The sequence below is a fragment of the Vigna umbellata genome, chromosome 1 (genome assembly GCF_029865625.1).
Source record: "Vigna umbellata cultivar VRB3 chromosome 1, Vumbellata_1.0, whole genome shotgun sequence".
Taxonomy (NCBI): domain Eukaryota; kingdom Viridiplantae; phylum Streptophyta; class Magnoliopsida; order Fabales; family Fabaceae; genus Vigna; species Vigna umbellata.
This window is the reverse complement of record NC_142165.1, coordinates 15,198,680-15,212,359: the sequence shown is the minus strand read 5'-3', so window position 1 is coordinate 15,212,359 and position 13,680 is coordinate 15,198,680. Positions and strand designations below refer to the sequence as shown.

General features: G+C 33.6%; 1 protein-coding gene across 3 annotated transcripts; it reads right to left on the bottom strand.

The window, feature by feature from the left end:
• Positions 1-3,445: 3,445 nt before the first annotated feature.
• NUFIP (GATA zinc finger protein) lies at positions 3,446-12,330 on the bottom strand. Of its 3 annotated transcripts, none has more exons than XM_088097196.1 (8): positions 11,995-12,330; positions 8,153-9,228; positions 7,917-8,023; positions 7,762-7,832; positions 7,623-7,692; positions 4,671-4,758; positions 4,529-4,588; positions 3,446-4,329 (listed from the first exon to the last, which is right to left on the bottom strand). In XM_088097196.1, exons 2-8 carry the CDS (start codon positions 9,026-9,028, stop codon positions 3,712-3,714), a joined length of 1,890 nt encoding a protein of 629 aa, XP_087953322.1. In that variant the 5' UTR covers positions 9,029-9,228; positions 11,995-12,330; the 3' UTR covers positions 3,446-3,711. The 3 variants fall into 3 exon arrangements, with proteins under 3 accessions (XP_087953322.1, XP_087953321.1, XP_087953324.1); XM_088097195.1 differs by having other exon boundaries at positions 8,153-9,196; XM_088097198.1 differs by having other exon boundaries at positions 7,623-7,689; positions 8,153-9,196.
• Positions 12,331-13,680: the final 1,350 nt, after the last annotated feature.

Below are 13,680 nucleotides of genomic sequence, written 5' to 3'. Positions count from 1 at the left end.
ATTTTTAATTTCAAATGTATGTGTCACTGGATATATTTTAAACGTTCAAGTTTGATGGTCCATTTTATTTATTTTGCAGTGTTAGAAAATAAATTTAAATTCAATTCAATTTTACAGAGAGAACTTCCGAGATTTATATTTATTTACATATTTTACTTTAATTATATTTTCAAAGATATAAAATCTCCAACGGTTATTTGAAAATATTAAGTGTTTATAAGGTTTCTAATCAACTAACATATTTAGCAGGTGGTGAATTAACCTCATACTTTAGGTCTTTAAAATTAGAGGAAGAGACTTTCAAAATAATGATGTTGTAACAAAAATAACGGGGCATAAACCCTTGGTATTATCAAAAGTTGTTCACTAAATCACATAAAGATGTTGGTTCATACTTTATTGGTATGCACTAAGAAAACTTTTCCCTTTTAGCACATCTTAATTAAAAAAATCTAATGGTCCATATGTGGTGGATTAAAGTGATAAGATGAATTATGAAAAAAATGTAAAGAAGAAAGAATGAAAAATAAAAGAGAAAAGGAATAAATGGCTATGGAAGAGTGTTTCAATATATTCTTAAACTCTTTTCTACTAGACTAAGCTCTCTAGTGTAAAAGTGATCAAATAACACAAATTTTATAATGATGCATTCCAATTTTTTAGATTATGTCTAGTTATTCTTAAGTAGTATGTTTAAAGATTTTACTAACCAAATTAATTATTATAAGCTAGTACATAAATCACTCTTACAAATACACAAATCACTTTTAATTTTCATTAGTACATAAATCACTCTTAGTTAATAGTAAGTTGTCGTTGACATTATCAAACAAAATTCTAGTCCAATTCTTACATGTTTTTTATAAAGGGGAGTGACCACGAAAACGTTTTCCATTAATGAGAGTGACCACGAACAACATTGGAATGCATAATGGAAACCAAACTAGCAAAGGAAAACAGAGAAACCAAGAAAATGGGACAAAACAAAGAGAGAATGAAAACAAAACGAGAATAAATGAGAAGGAAATCTAAGGAGGGAAGTTGCGAGGGAGGTTGTGGGAAAGTTAGGGTTGAAGAAGGGTGCAACGGTAGTGTGCTATGGTTTATCCTTTAACATGCAACAAAGAAAGATAAAAAAATAGGTGAAAAGTAAAAACATTTTTACTTTGGTATAAATTATTTTAATTAAAGGTTAGATTTTTCATTTTTAAAAGAATTTTAAAAAGTTGGAGGTGGAGGGAGAAATCAGTAAAGTGCAGGGAGAACGACTTTTTTTCCATAAAGAAAGACGTATTTTAAAATATCTTACTATTTCTAAGACATTAGGTTTAATAAACTATCATAAAACAACACATAATTGGAACATCAATTTCTATTACTAATCATTTATCTTTAGTTGAAACAACATTAAAGATCAGTATGTGGTGTGTTTTTTTATTAATATCACGTACAAGACAAACAAATATTGTCTCCCCTTACTTGAGATAATTGGCATCATATCTATAGAGTTGACCTTCTGAGCCGATTTTACATTATTATCAAGTGAATGCCAAAATAATTTCACTTAAGCATTGGAAAGTTTTAGAGGTTTATTTATGACATATGAGGACAAACCACACATGATTGTTACTGACAGAGACATTGCTTTAATGAATGTCATTGACAATGTATTTCTTAAAACTTATCATATGCTATGTCGATTTCACAATATGAAAAATGTGAAAGCCAAAATGCAAAATGTTAGTGGATTCTGTTGAAGCATGAGATGTGTTGATGGAAGCATTGGAAAATGTGATGGACTGTGAGGAGGAGCCATGTTTAATGCTTATGTTGATCGTCTTCAGTATATTTCTACTGCATGTCCTTTGTTTTTTGAATATGTTAATCACACTTGGATAATTTCGTGTAGGGCATACTTCGTTAAGGTGTGAGCGAATAGAGTTTTGCATCTAGGCAACACAACAACAATCAGGTAATTATTATTGTTATTTTCTTTACCTATTTATGTTTTGTGTTATGATATTATTAATGTCGTTTACATCAGGGTTAAGTCTATGCATGAAAACCTGAAGAGAGTATTAAGGACCAATATGGGAGACCTATGTACGTGTACTAACAACAACAACAACAAAATATATATAAAAGATAAAATCAAACTACTCATTACCAACTAAACTTTAAGTTATGTACTAGTTCAACCTTGTCATAAAGTAAATGTAACATGTTGTGTATAATGAGTCAACAGTGATGTGTCCTGTGGACTTCTTGGGAATCCTCCTACTTCATCTTCTTGTTTAGTAACATTCTCCTACTCAATAACATTCTTGTTGCTCTTCAATAACATGATGGTCCTCAGCAACATCAACATTACCTTTTTGAGTTCGTCCTCTATGAGCTGATGTCTTAGGTATTCTCCTTTCATCCTATGATAAACTTCCATCAGGTTGATGCACCTCTTGTTCTAGCTATACCCGTGAACCAAAATATTTAAAATTACAAAATAAAAATAAAAAAACCTACAAAATATAAAAAAAAATTCGTAAAACGGCCCAGAAAATTCAAATAAACAAAAAAAACAAAAGTTAAAAAAATGAAAACATATTTTGAATACTAGCAAAGGATTAAATGGCTCTCGAACCTACATTTGAAATTTGTTTAGTCCTTTGTCGACATTCAAAATTCACCGAAGCCTTAACTAGCATTCCAAATCCAATTAAGGCTTCGCCGACTTTCGAAAGCCAATTAAAGTCTCACTGAATAATCCATCGAGACCTTAATTTGCTTTTGAAAATCGACAAAGCATTAACCAAATTTTGAGTGTTTGTTAAAGTCTCTCGGTGTTTGCGTTCACATCAACCAAAATGAAAATGAAATTCAAACAAACCAAATCAAGTATCAAACAAATTTCAAGCAAATCTTACATGTTTTTCATGGAAAGGAGTGATCAGTGATCTTCATCAACAGGAGTGACCACACAACAATGGAGTACACAATGAAGACCAAACCAACAAAAGAGAACAAAACAATCAAGGAAAATGGACAAAACAAAGAGAGAATGAAGACAAAATAAGAGAAAATGAGAAGGAGATCCAATAAGGAAAGCTGCAAGGGAGAGTTAAGGTGAAAGGAGTTGAAGAGGATGCACTGACTACGTACTAGGGTTTATCATTTAAAATGGAACAGAGAAAGATAAAAAATATAGGTGAAAAGTAAAATAATTTTTACTTTGGAAATTATTTTAGTTAAAGGTTAGATATGTTATTTTTAAAAGAATTTAAAAAAGTTGGAGGTGAAGGGAAAAGTCAGTAAAATGCAGAGAGAACGGCTCTTTTTCCACAAATAAAAGCGTGGCTTAAAATATCTTATTATTTCTAAGACATTATATTCAATAAACTACCATAAAACAACACATATAATGGGAAAAGGTTGTCATTCGGATAGTAAATAAGAAATCAAAAGTAAAAGTATATTAAAAATATCTAATTATACTTTCCCTAATCTTTGAATCCTTTGCTAAAAACGACAGATAGGCATGTGCGCAAATATATTGTGTAATACTAGTATTCAGAAACCTTTGCTGCAAAAATACATTGACTGTAACATTATGCATGATGGTGAAACCACAAGGGAAACAAATGACTAAACAAAAATTGTTACCACTACAGTATTCAAAACTTTGCTGCAAAAAAGTGGAGCACCAACCTAGGAATTTCATTCTAAAATTTCTCCCTCCTCTTCATCAGATTTCTCAAATTGCTCTTCTTTAACCAAGGAAAAAAGTTCTTCGTGTGGATGATTATGCACAATAGAGTCATTCTCATCAACATCACTGTCTTCGTCTTCACTATTATGATCGTCATCATTATTTAGGCTAACAATTTTTTTAACAGCTCCCTCGTTCCCACGTTTAGAAACATCTTTTTCAGTGTCAACTTCAGACCCGTTCTCTTTAACCATGACTGATGGATATCTAAGGGGCTTGTCAGGACAATGTTTGAAGAAAGAATTTATTACCATGAACCTGAAAACCTGAAACAGGTGGCTCTTATCTTTACTTATATCTGCACTCAAGAGTTTCTGCAATAAAGTTGGCTTCCTCTTCTTTGACAAAGGGCTTTCTGAAATGTTGTCAGCAAACTTTTGCCTCTTGCCGAACCGACCTTTTCTGTCTAATTTCTCATTGAACTTGTTTTGGAACTTTCTTTTGTCACTAAATTTGTTTTTCCCTTCATTTTGAAGACCTCGATTTTCAGAATTCTTAAGGTAGTGTGATGGTATTTCAGCAACTTCGATTCCCAATTCAGCTTGCTTTGCTAAAACCTCCTTAAGCTGCAAAGACAAAATATATACACTGCTAACGAAATGGAATACCATTTGCTGAGTCCAAGAAATATCTATGTCAGCACTTATATCTCCTGCTAAAAAAGACTATTTTCTTAATTTTACATATTGAACATTATTAAATTTTACGACATGATAACATTATATTGGGAAGTGTTACATGCTAATAACATCCCTCTAAGTATACCTCTCTTTGTAAGACCTCCCTGTTAATAACCTTGGACTCCATCGGGCATTCACTGTGCCTCTGCAATTAGTATTCAGGAATTGATATTTAGAAAATAACATCTGATAAACACGAGCAGTAGATAGATCAGTTTGTTTACAACCTTCTGCAAGTGGTTACAAGGATGATTATTTTTCCGTGCTTCACGCCATTGTTGGATTTCTTGCTCAGTGTAAGTCACAGAGAAAGATCTAAACATTTAATTAAGAAATGAAATAAAAGCAATCATAAACAAAATCAGGGTTAGAGTTAAGGTATTTTCAGTATAAAAGAATAAGTTGTGAAATTCGAAGTTTAAGAAAAGTAATTCAATAATGAAAAGACAATAAAAATCTAACGAGAAAGCAGACATAACTTTATAAAAATAACACCAAAAGAAAATCTAATTTCATTTAGAAGGTTATCTGGATTTTGGAAGACATTTATTTGGACAAAAATCACAAGTCTGGTACCGAAATTGTGAAAGGTCAGAACCTTGTTGATCAAGTATGTTGAAGGAAGGCAGGACGTTGTATTTATATAGAACCACATGTATTGTTTGACTACTTACATTTAAAAACTCAGATGGATCAAATAATACACACAACACATACTTATGTTCATGTTGAATGTAAAAGTTCAAAATACTACACTAGATGTATGTTTATCACGCCTCCTTTACAAGAACCAATTTGCAAAAAAGATTCTATTAATCAATTGTTTGGTGCAACATCATATAAGATTTCTTTGATTGAGTTGCACCAAAGAATAAATTTTAAGGGATTAATCCTTTTACAAATAATTTAAATTTCATAGGTCTAAAGAAAAAAATATAAATATATAAAATCAAATTCTAACCCATTCTTTATTGAATAATACTTCTCTCACTAATAACTAAATATTTTGCCACTTGCTTTTTAAAATCTTCAAATAAAATTCACTAATAATGATTGGCGAATATATGTGGGTTGAATATCATGATATCCAAACCTGTTTCATCAACAAGAATAATTAAAATACTCGTACCCATTACCTGTGGATATCCATTACTAGTATTCATTTAGTATCTGTTACATATTTTATCCACAAATTTCCCCAAGTGTAGATTTATTTGTCATCCCTAATTTTATTGTCTATTTTAGTGGGATGTATTTCTTATCCTAAGAGCTAGGTTAGAAGGCAACATGATAAAATGGTCTACCTTTCTATTCTCACATCACTCCAACTCCATTATTATCACTGTCACCATCCCTCCCATTATTGCCTCTGTTACCATTTTCACTACCCTTATTGTTGTTGCCACCACCCCACATACATCCCCTATACTACTATCATCATTATCTCCATCATAACAACCACAACCACATTGACATTACCACCATTAGTATACCACCACTTACACCATTGTTACAAAAGTTTTGCCATCACTTCCCCTATTGTCACCCACCATGTTACCATTATCATCATTATCCCCATTCCATTTTCACTATAGCACCTACCACTACATCTTCACTACCATTATTAACATACCAATTATCATAACCATTGTCATCATCTCATAATTACCATTGGCATTGCGACCAACACCACTATGATCATCACAATTGCTACCATCTCATTATTATTGTTGTCATCACTATTATCATCATCGTCAACACTGTCACGACCATCACTATCACCGTCACCACAAATTATTATTATCCAGTTTGTAGTGATGCACAAAAAACATTGGAAAATATTAATGTTTTCGTATATAGGTTTGCTTTAACTCATTGGTGTTAAATCTCTAGAGTCTATACCCGTAGAAAAATCCCAACATGGCTTCCCCAACAACATTCATTAAAGTGGTAAATGAAAATGGAGTCCTTCAATTATCATATTAACATTGATGATAATAGGTTCTAGACCAACACTTTTTTTCTAGTCTTTTAAGGACGTGTGAGAAAGAGCGAAGTGATACTTATGCGGTTCTCTTCCTCTTCCATTCTTCATCTACAAACTACAACAATTGAGGAAGACTCTTACTAAGAGCTTTAACTACTATGCCAACCCACATGAAATGGGAGTTGGGGAAATTAATCTGCTCAGAGCTCTCAACCCTAGCTTAGTCTTTGAGTCATGTGTGTAAAGACCATGTCAGATTCCTTGGTTATTATGGCTATTAAGAGAAAACATAAGGTCAACTTCTAAAACTAAATTTAACTACCCAGGGAACTCCTCTTAACACCTTATCACCAATATCAAATACCCACCAATCTATATAAGAACCATTAAAAGGCAAGAAAAGTTACTATTGTTGCACCCTTAATGCCACATACACCGCAAGAGTGTGTGCACTAAGGTCATCCCAAATAAACTTTTGTTTTCAGAGATGTTCAAAAAATGACCTACAAAGTACAACTGTGGACACAATTGCGGATCTATAACATGGCTTGATGGTTACCATTATGTCCATCCAGTATTTTCAGTCTCAGATGTTTTTTAACTACATGCCTCATCTCACAGTTCAAAACTAAAATAGACCGAAATATTTCCCTGTACTACAAACGGGCTTATATGTCAACAATTTTTACATTGCTAACCTTTGGCTAAAATGAATAGTTGATTTCTGCATTTATTGAAGCTAGCTACAGATAAGGGTTATATATAGAGTTGGCTTTCCCTATCTCCCATAGGTAGTGACTAATGATAGGTACTGACTAATGACAGTCAAGAAAACTGGACATTTGGACACAGAATCAAGGATAATGTCCAAAACTTCGAACAGAGTGGCAAAAATTTTCTATTAACATTGTTCTACTTTTCGGGTGTACATCATTCTTTTTCAAGTAAATTCTCACATTTTCAAGAAAATATTACATTCAGTTGATATCTACTAGCAACATTTTTAGGACTCCAGAAACAGCAATGTAAAATAACCTTCAATTTCAGGAAGTAGCAAATAAACTAAAACTATTTAATTAGCATGTCATTGTTACACATTATCATTAACAACCAAGACAATTAAAAAACGACTGCAAATAAGTAATAGACTGGGACCAGATAAAAAAGGATCAGAAAGTGAAGCAGAAGCTACCTTTCTGGTTGCTGCTTAAGTTCCTTTGATCTTAATCTATCCTGTCCTGCCCTCCCACTGTAAGGGCCTGCTGTCATCACAACATTAGCCTAAGCATAAAAAATGTTTCATCTGGGATACAAGGTAGAAAAGTTCAAACCTCTTCCATTATGATCTTTAGGAAACCCAGTTCTCCCATTGTTGGCATCATGAAATTTAGACTTCTGGAATCTAAAGAAACAGGACAGCAATTGTAACGCACAGACAAAACGTGCAAGTGATCAAGAGTAACAAAGAGAAAAGAAAATAACATACCCTCCTTTAAACCCTCCTCGTTTTGGTCTATTTTTGAAGTTTTTGCTGGGTGATCCATTCCAGTTGGTATTTGGAACATTAGTTTTAATATTGCCGTAAGGATTCTCCTACAGCAATTATTGGGATTTTCAGTAAATATATTACCACAGCATCATTTACAATAGTATTTACAAGTAGTAGAACAATAAATTCCGCTAAAACATTGAAAAGACAGAAAACACTCAAGTTTTAAATACCTGTGAGTGTGACTTCAAAAACGCAGGAGGTTGAGAGTTACTTGTATGAGCCAAATTAGAATTAAGTGACCCAGAAGTATTCCCTTGTAACTGCTGAGATGAAAAAGGCAACCGTGATACCAAAGCATTTGCATTCACGTTTGGTGGTGCAAGGTTTTTCTCGTTCGGATCAATGTTTGGATCAATCTGCAGCCGGACCTGCCCTCCAGGCTCAAAGCCTAACTGTGGACTTGCTGAAAATAAAGAATTCTGAGGGACCATAGCCTGAGGCCGTTGGTTTGGAAACCCAAACATGGGGCAGGAACCAGGATGCATGCCATGAGGAATCCCTTGAGAAGGGCTTGGCATTTGTGTAGGTAACTGTTGATTCATATTCTGAACAGGATAAGGGGCACAAAATTGGCCGTTTGGCATACTAATGTTCATATGAGACGGCTGAAGCATATTCAAAATACTCTGTGCCAACATTTGTCTCTGTAATTGAGACAAATTGAGTTGAGCTGCATTCTGCATGACTTGTCCCTGAACAGGATACATTGAATTGCTGTAATTGGGATTGCCACCACTATTTTGGGGACCTAAACCCCCCACAAGGGGTTGACCCTGTTGATGACCAGGCATACCCATTTGAGGCAGATGCATCTGATTATTTTGCAGGGGAAAATGATTGTGATTTGCAGCATTCATAAAAGGTGCTGCATTCATGAGTATTGGCTGCATAAAAGGGGGCAACAAGCTTTGGCTTTGGTGGTTGCCAGAACAAAACTGGGGCTGGGGTGTCATGCCCACACCATTGTTTTGTAAGAAATTTTGATGGTTAGGACTAGGAGCATAAGGGGGTTGGGTTTTGGAGGAGGAGTTGCAATTGTTAGCCATGATGTTAACATAAACACAAGAAATTTATACAATTCAAAGTTTCAATTAAACACAGTTTTGGAATCTGAAGTGTAGGAAAGGAACCCAATAACTCTGAACGTGATCAAAGCAACAAGGACAACAACCTCCATTAAACACAGTTGCGATCATTAAATATATGGAATCTGCCTGCATGCCAAATTTAACAAGATTGGAAATACCTGTTAAGAAATGAGCCAAGCAACAGAGGAAGAACAACAACCGATTGAGAGAGAATGACAAGACAAATAAAAAAGAGGTGACAAAGGAACATCAGAATATATCAGAGGCAAATAACTTTTAAGAAAGAAGGCTTACCATGTGTTGATATCAATAAGGCAATTACATGCACAGCCTTATATTTACCAACAAATTGACCCGCCAAAAACGGAGTCAAACCAAAATGTCAAAATTTACAGCTAGTTCATGTGAGAACTTTGCAAGTTACACATTTAAACATAAGTATAATAAGCCAGTAACTATACATTCACAAAATATAACAACTCGGTTTCCCCTACCTTCCTCTTCTAGGAACTAAACAGGCCGACATCAAGTTTAAGAACTTCTCAAAAATAGCAGACTGGTAATCAATGATTTATTTTGCAGCAACATTCAAGTAAAAAAAATATAAGGTGATGCTTCAATCACCTTATCAACTCAATAAGATAACTTTGCATATATCCTGGTTCGCGCAGGTGAAAATGAAATATTTCATATCTCTGTTTATGTTTGGTTATGGTGACTGATTCAGATAAATTTTCCTCTTTATTTATTGATTGATTTCAAACACAGTGCTTGATTCTGTTGCTGCTGGTATTGGTGTTTGTTGGTAATAGGAAAGATATGAAGTCATCTCTAGGCACTTCCAAAGATATTCTAGAAATTGCCAAGTTTGGTGTGTACGTGACAGCCAATCATTCTCATGTACACTTTTGCCAACAATTCCAGCAACCTCCGCAAGTTCATGGGAAATGTATTATCCTTAATCATCTTCTCATATCTCATATATAATCATTTTGGGGTTTATGTACTTCAACCTATGGTCACCAATTTCTTTTTATTTATATTAAATATTGCTATAATTGAAAAATGGAGTATTATGAATAGAGTTCATTTGTCATAAATGGTGAATAAGCTTAGCCTATAAAGGTATATCTATCAGTTTTGCACATCCAAACATCCTGAAATCAGATTATGTAATTTCAGATACAACTATCCAATCAGTTTAAAAGTACAATAAGCAATTTCAATCACAAAATTTGTGCACGAATTGCGTGAAGTAAACAATGGGTGGAAAAAACAATTACACAGGCTTGTCAATAACCAAAACCAAAAAGACAAGAGAAAGAGGTAAACCTGGTCTAGAGGGAACAAGTGGCAAATTTGACACCAACAAAAACAGGCTTCAGGTAGCACAACTAATTGCAAGTGACCAGGAGATAGAGGATTTTCTTTTACTGCTTGGAGATCAAATTGTGAACTGGAGCTCTAGGTTGAGGATAGATATCTAGAAATGGATGTTAGGTTTTGTGAATGTGAAAGTATAGGGTTCTTAGGAGTGATATTTGATTCTAAAGTATAGGGTTCTTAGGAGTGATATGAAAGTATAGGTTCCTTCGCCTTCTGGGGGGACAACTGGTAATTGTCAAAATGGGTCACCCCAAAATCACGTCTCATTTTATTGATGATCAGGTCCATGATATACCCATTTTTTCCTCTTTCCAATTGCCACAAAATTATTATCATCTTAAAACTAACTTATCCAGAGTACTTAAGTTTATATTTTTCTAATAACATATGTCATATGTCCTTGTTCACTTTTTTTTTCTTGTGACAAAAAATAAAAAAGTATTACTACAATAATTATTAAAATAAAAAAGTATAACAAAATTAAAAAATTACAGTTTTGCATTTGAGGTTTATGATTTGGGGTCTCGGGTTAGAGTCTAGAATGTAGGATTTAAGGTCTAGAATTTAAGGTTATGATTTCTACAAACGTCATCTAACAAGCTCAACTACAGATTTTTTAGAAGTCCAACATATGATTTCTTTTATAATCCATAACTAAGACAAGGTTTGAAGCCCGAAACAAGGATGAAATTGAGACTAGAGGAGCCCATGAGACCACTGGAAGAAATGTAGCGGTTTTGTGGTCATCCTAGTATGGTGTGTGGACCTCACACACATGACTGAGCTGTGTAGAAGAGTAGCATGTGGTGGCTGTGTGGAATTTGTTGCCTCAATGTCCACTATGTTTGTTGCTGGACGAGGTGCACCAAATCTAGAGGTCAGCGGTGGCAGGGGGCAACCAGAAGCGATAATGGAGAATGGATAGCCGTTACCTCACTGACCACCACAGTTGCTTCTTGTTGGATGAGGTGCACCAGCTATGGAGGTCGGCAGCTGCAGAGGGCAGCCAGAAGTGATAGTGGACAGTGTATGGATTAAGAATAAACCTTGAGAGAGATCTCTCAGCCGATAGAAATACAAAAGCTTGTCTTCATTATTTACTAGTAATGTCAGCCATACTACAATTACTAATTACACAAATCACAGAGTAATCACCAAACAAATCACATATACAAGCAATGGACCCCATTTCACTCCATATCTCTAGTTCTCTTTCACTCTTCATCTTCATCCAAAACCCTTCTCCAAAATATTTCAATGTATTCTATAATTCTTCATTGTTTTATTTCTAAACAAATCCATCACATCTGTATCCATAACCCTATTTTTATACCCTACAAACTCACATAATCACATATATACAGGAAGGACCTAAACCAATAAACACAGAAAGAGGTGCAATTACAACTACCACTGGAAAACCAAATCATATCACTGAAAATCTCAGAATCCAAACCAATACCAATTCCAAACACAAAAATGCATCAAAATAAACAAATGTCTTACAATTTTATAATGTACCATTTTAAAAATCTCACCTTTAGGACAATCACAACACTGTATTTGACCTTCACAGGAGAAGCATTAGCGCCACCACGTGCTCGACCTCCTCGGCAGCGGGTTTGAGCTTCTCAAATTTCCAGTTGAAGAACTTGATTTCGAAGGACTGAATTTGAGACCTATTAAGGCTCTCGCCAATGCAACACGGGTTTGGGAGTTTTCCTAAGGTTTTAGACAGTAATCACTAATTCCACTCAGTTTATTCCAGAAATGGGGGAAAAAGAAGGAGAAGGATGGGAACAAATATTAGGGCTTCCGATTGTATAAGAAAGGGCGAGAGTGTACCGTGGCAAAATTGATTTTAGGGTTTCATATTATATGAGAAAACTAGTTTTAAGGAGATTTCTTTAAGTAGACTTTCACCCCTATCACTACACGAATTTTATTTCTTCAATCTCACTTTTTTTTTTATGAAGTTTGATTATTTTTTTTTTGTTTGAAAAAATATAATTTTTTATTTGAAAAAATATAAAATTTTTGTTTAGGAAGAGAACCATCCTCTCACTTATCATAATCAAGATTATGGAAAAAAATGAAATTAGTGTTTTGTTTTCTTTAATTGATTTTTATTTCTATTTTTATTTAAATTTTATTATTATGAATCAGTTCGAAAAATATGAAGAAAATAAATTTATGTACAGGTTATTAATGTATAATATATTTAGAATGTATGTGTACCGAAGAAATTCGTGAAAACCAATAGTATATAAAAAATGAAAAATTTATAAGTTTGATTTTTAGGATTTTTTATTTTTTACTTTTTATTCTTGATTTTTTTTTGGATTTTTCAACTTTTTTTTTCTTTTTATTGGTATAATTGAGAGAGTTGATTAACACGTTAACATAGTGAAATTTTTTGCTTTAAAAGAAATGTTGGATTATGTTGAAGGACACTTTGTCATCTTTATCATGTGTGAGATCTGAGTGTTTCCAAAAGCATTTTATGAGTTTTTGGACTTGTGAGTGAGTCGTACCGAAATAGTAATTTGTCTTTATCTTTTAGTTTATGAGCCTTTTTTTTTTTGTTCTTGTTTTCCTCTTCACACTTTTCTGTTTATTATTCTTTTCGCTCTATGTTCTTTCTTAGCATTTTGTTCATTTCTATTTGTTATTCACTTTTTCTTTTTCTCATTTTTCAATTTATGTTTTTTAATGTTTATACCCTAATTATAATGGGTATATCGCTGGAAGCTTTGGACTTAGATATAGTAGGATCCCTTTGCAATGATTGTGGAACTGATCTATCCTTTTCATCCTTAAGTCTAGAACTAGACATTAGCACCATTGAAGACTAAACTAACTTAAAAAATTAATTGCAAATACATGTGACATGGACATAATCACTTTTTCACGTATGCTCTTTTATTTGGAATTTTTTTAATAATAGAAAAAAAGATGAACAAAAATTTGAAGACTTTGAATGTTGAAGATAAGAAAGAAAAAAAAATCATGGAGCTCGGCGAAGGAGAAACTATCTCTACTAGAGGTTGGCTACCATTATTGGTTTAAACGTCCTAATCAAGAGCAAGTGCATGAAATCACAATAAAACTTCGGTGCCATGGTGAAATTGGAGCCTACAACGTCTCGAGTTGGTTTCAAAACTAAAGCAGCAACGTTTAAAGCAAAGTGTCACCTTCGCATCTGACTCCCTTCGGCCTCTTTT

Coding starts and splice junctions, on each gene's coding strand:
- NUFIP (XM_088097196.1), bottom strand. CDS start 9,028: ATGGCTAACAATTGCAACTCCTCCTCCAAAACCCAACCCCCTTATGCT. Junction 4,759..7,622: donor CTTAAGCAGCAACCAGAAAG/GTAGCTTCTGCT, acceptor TTAAATGTTTAG/ATCTTTCTCTGTGACTTACA. Junction 4,589..4,670: donor CTTGTAACCACTTGCAGAAG/GTTGTAAACAAA, acceptor TACTAATTGCAG/AGGCACAGTGAATGCCCGAT.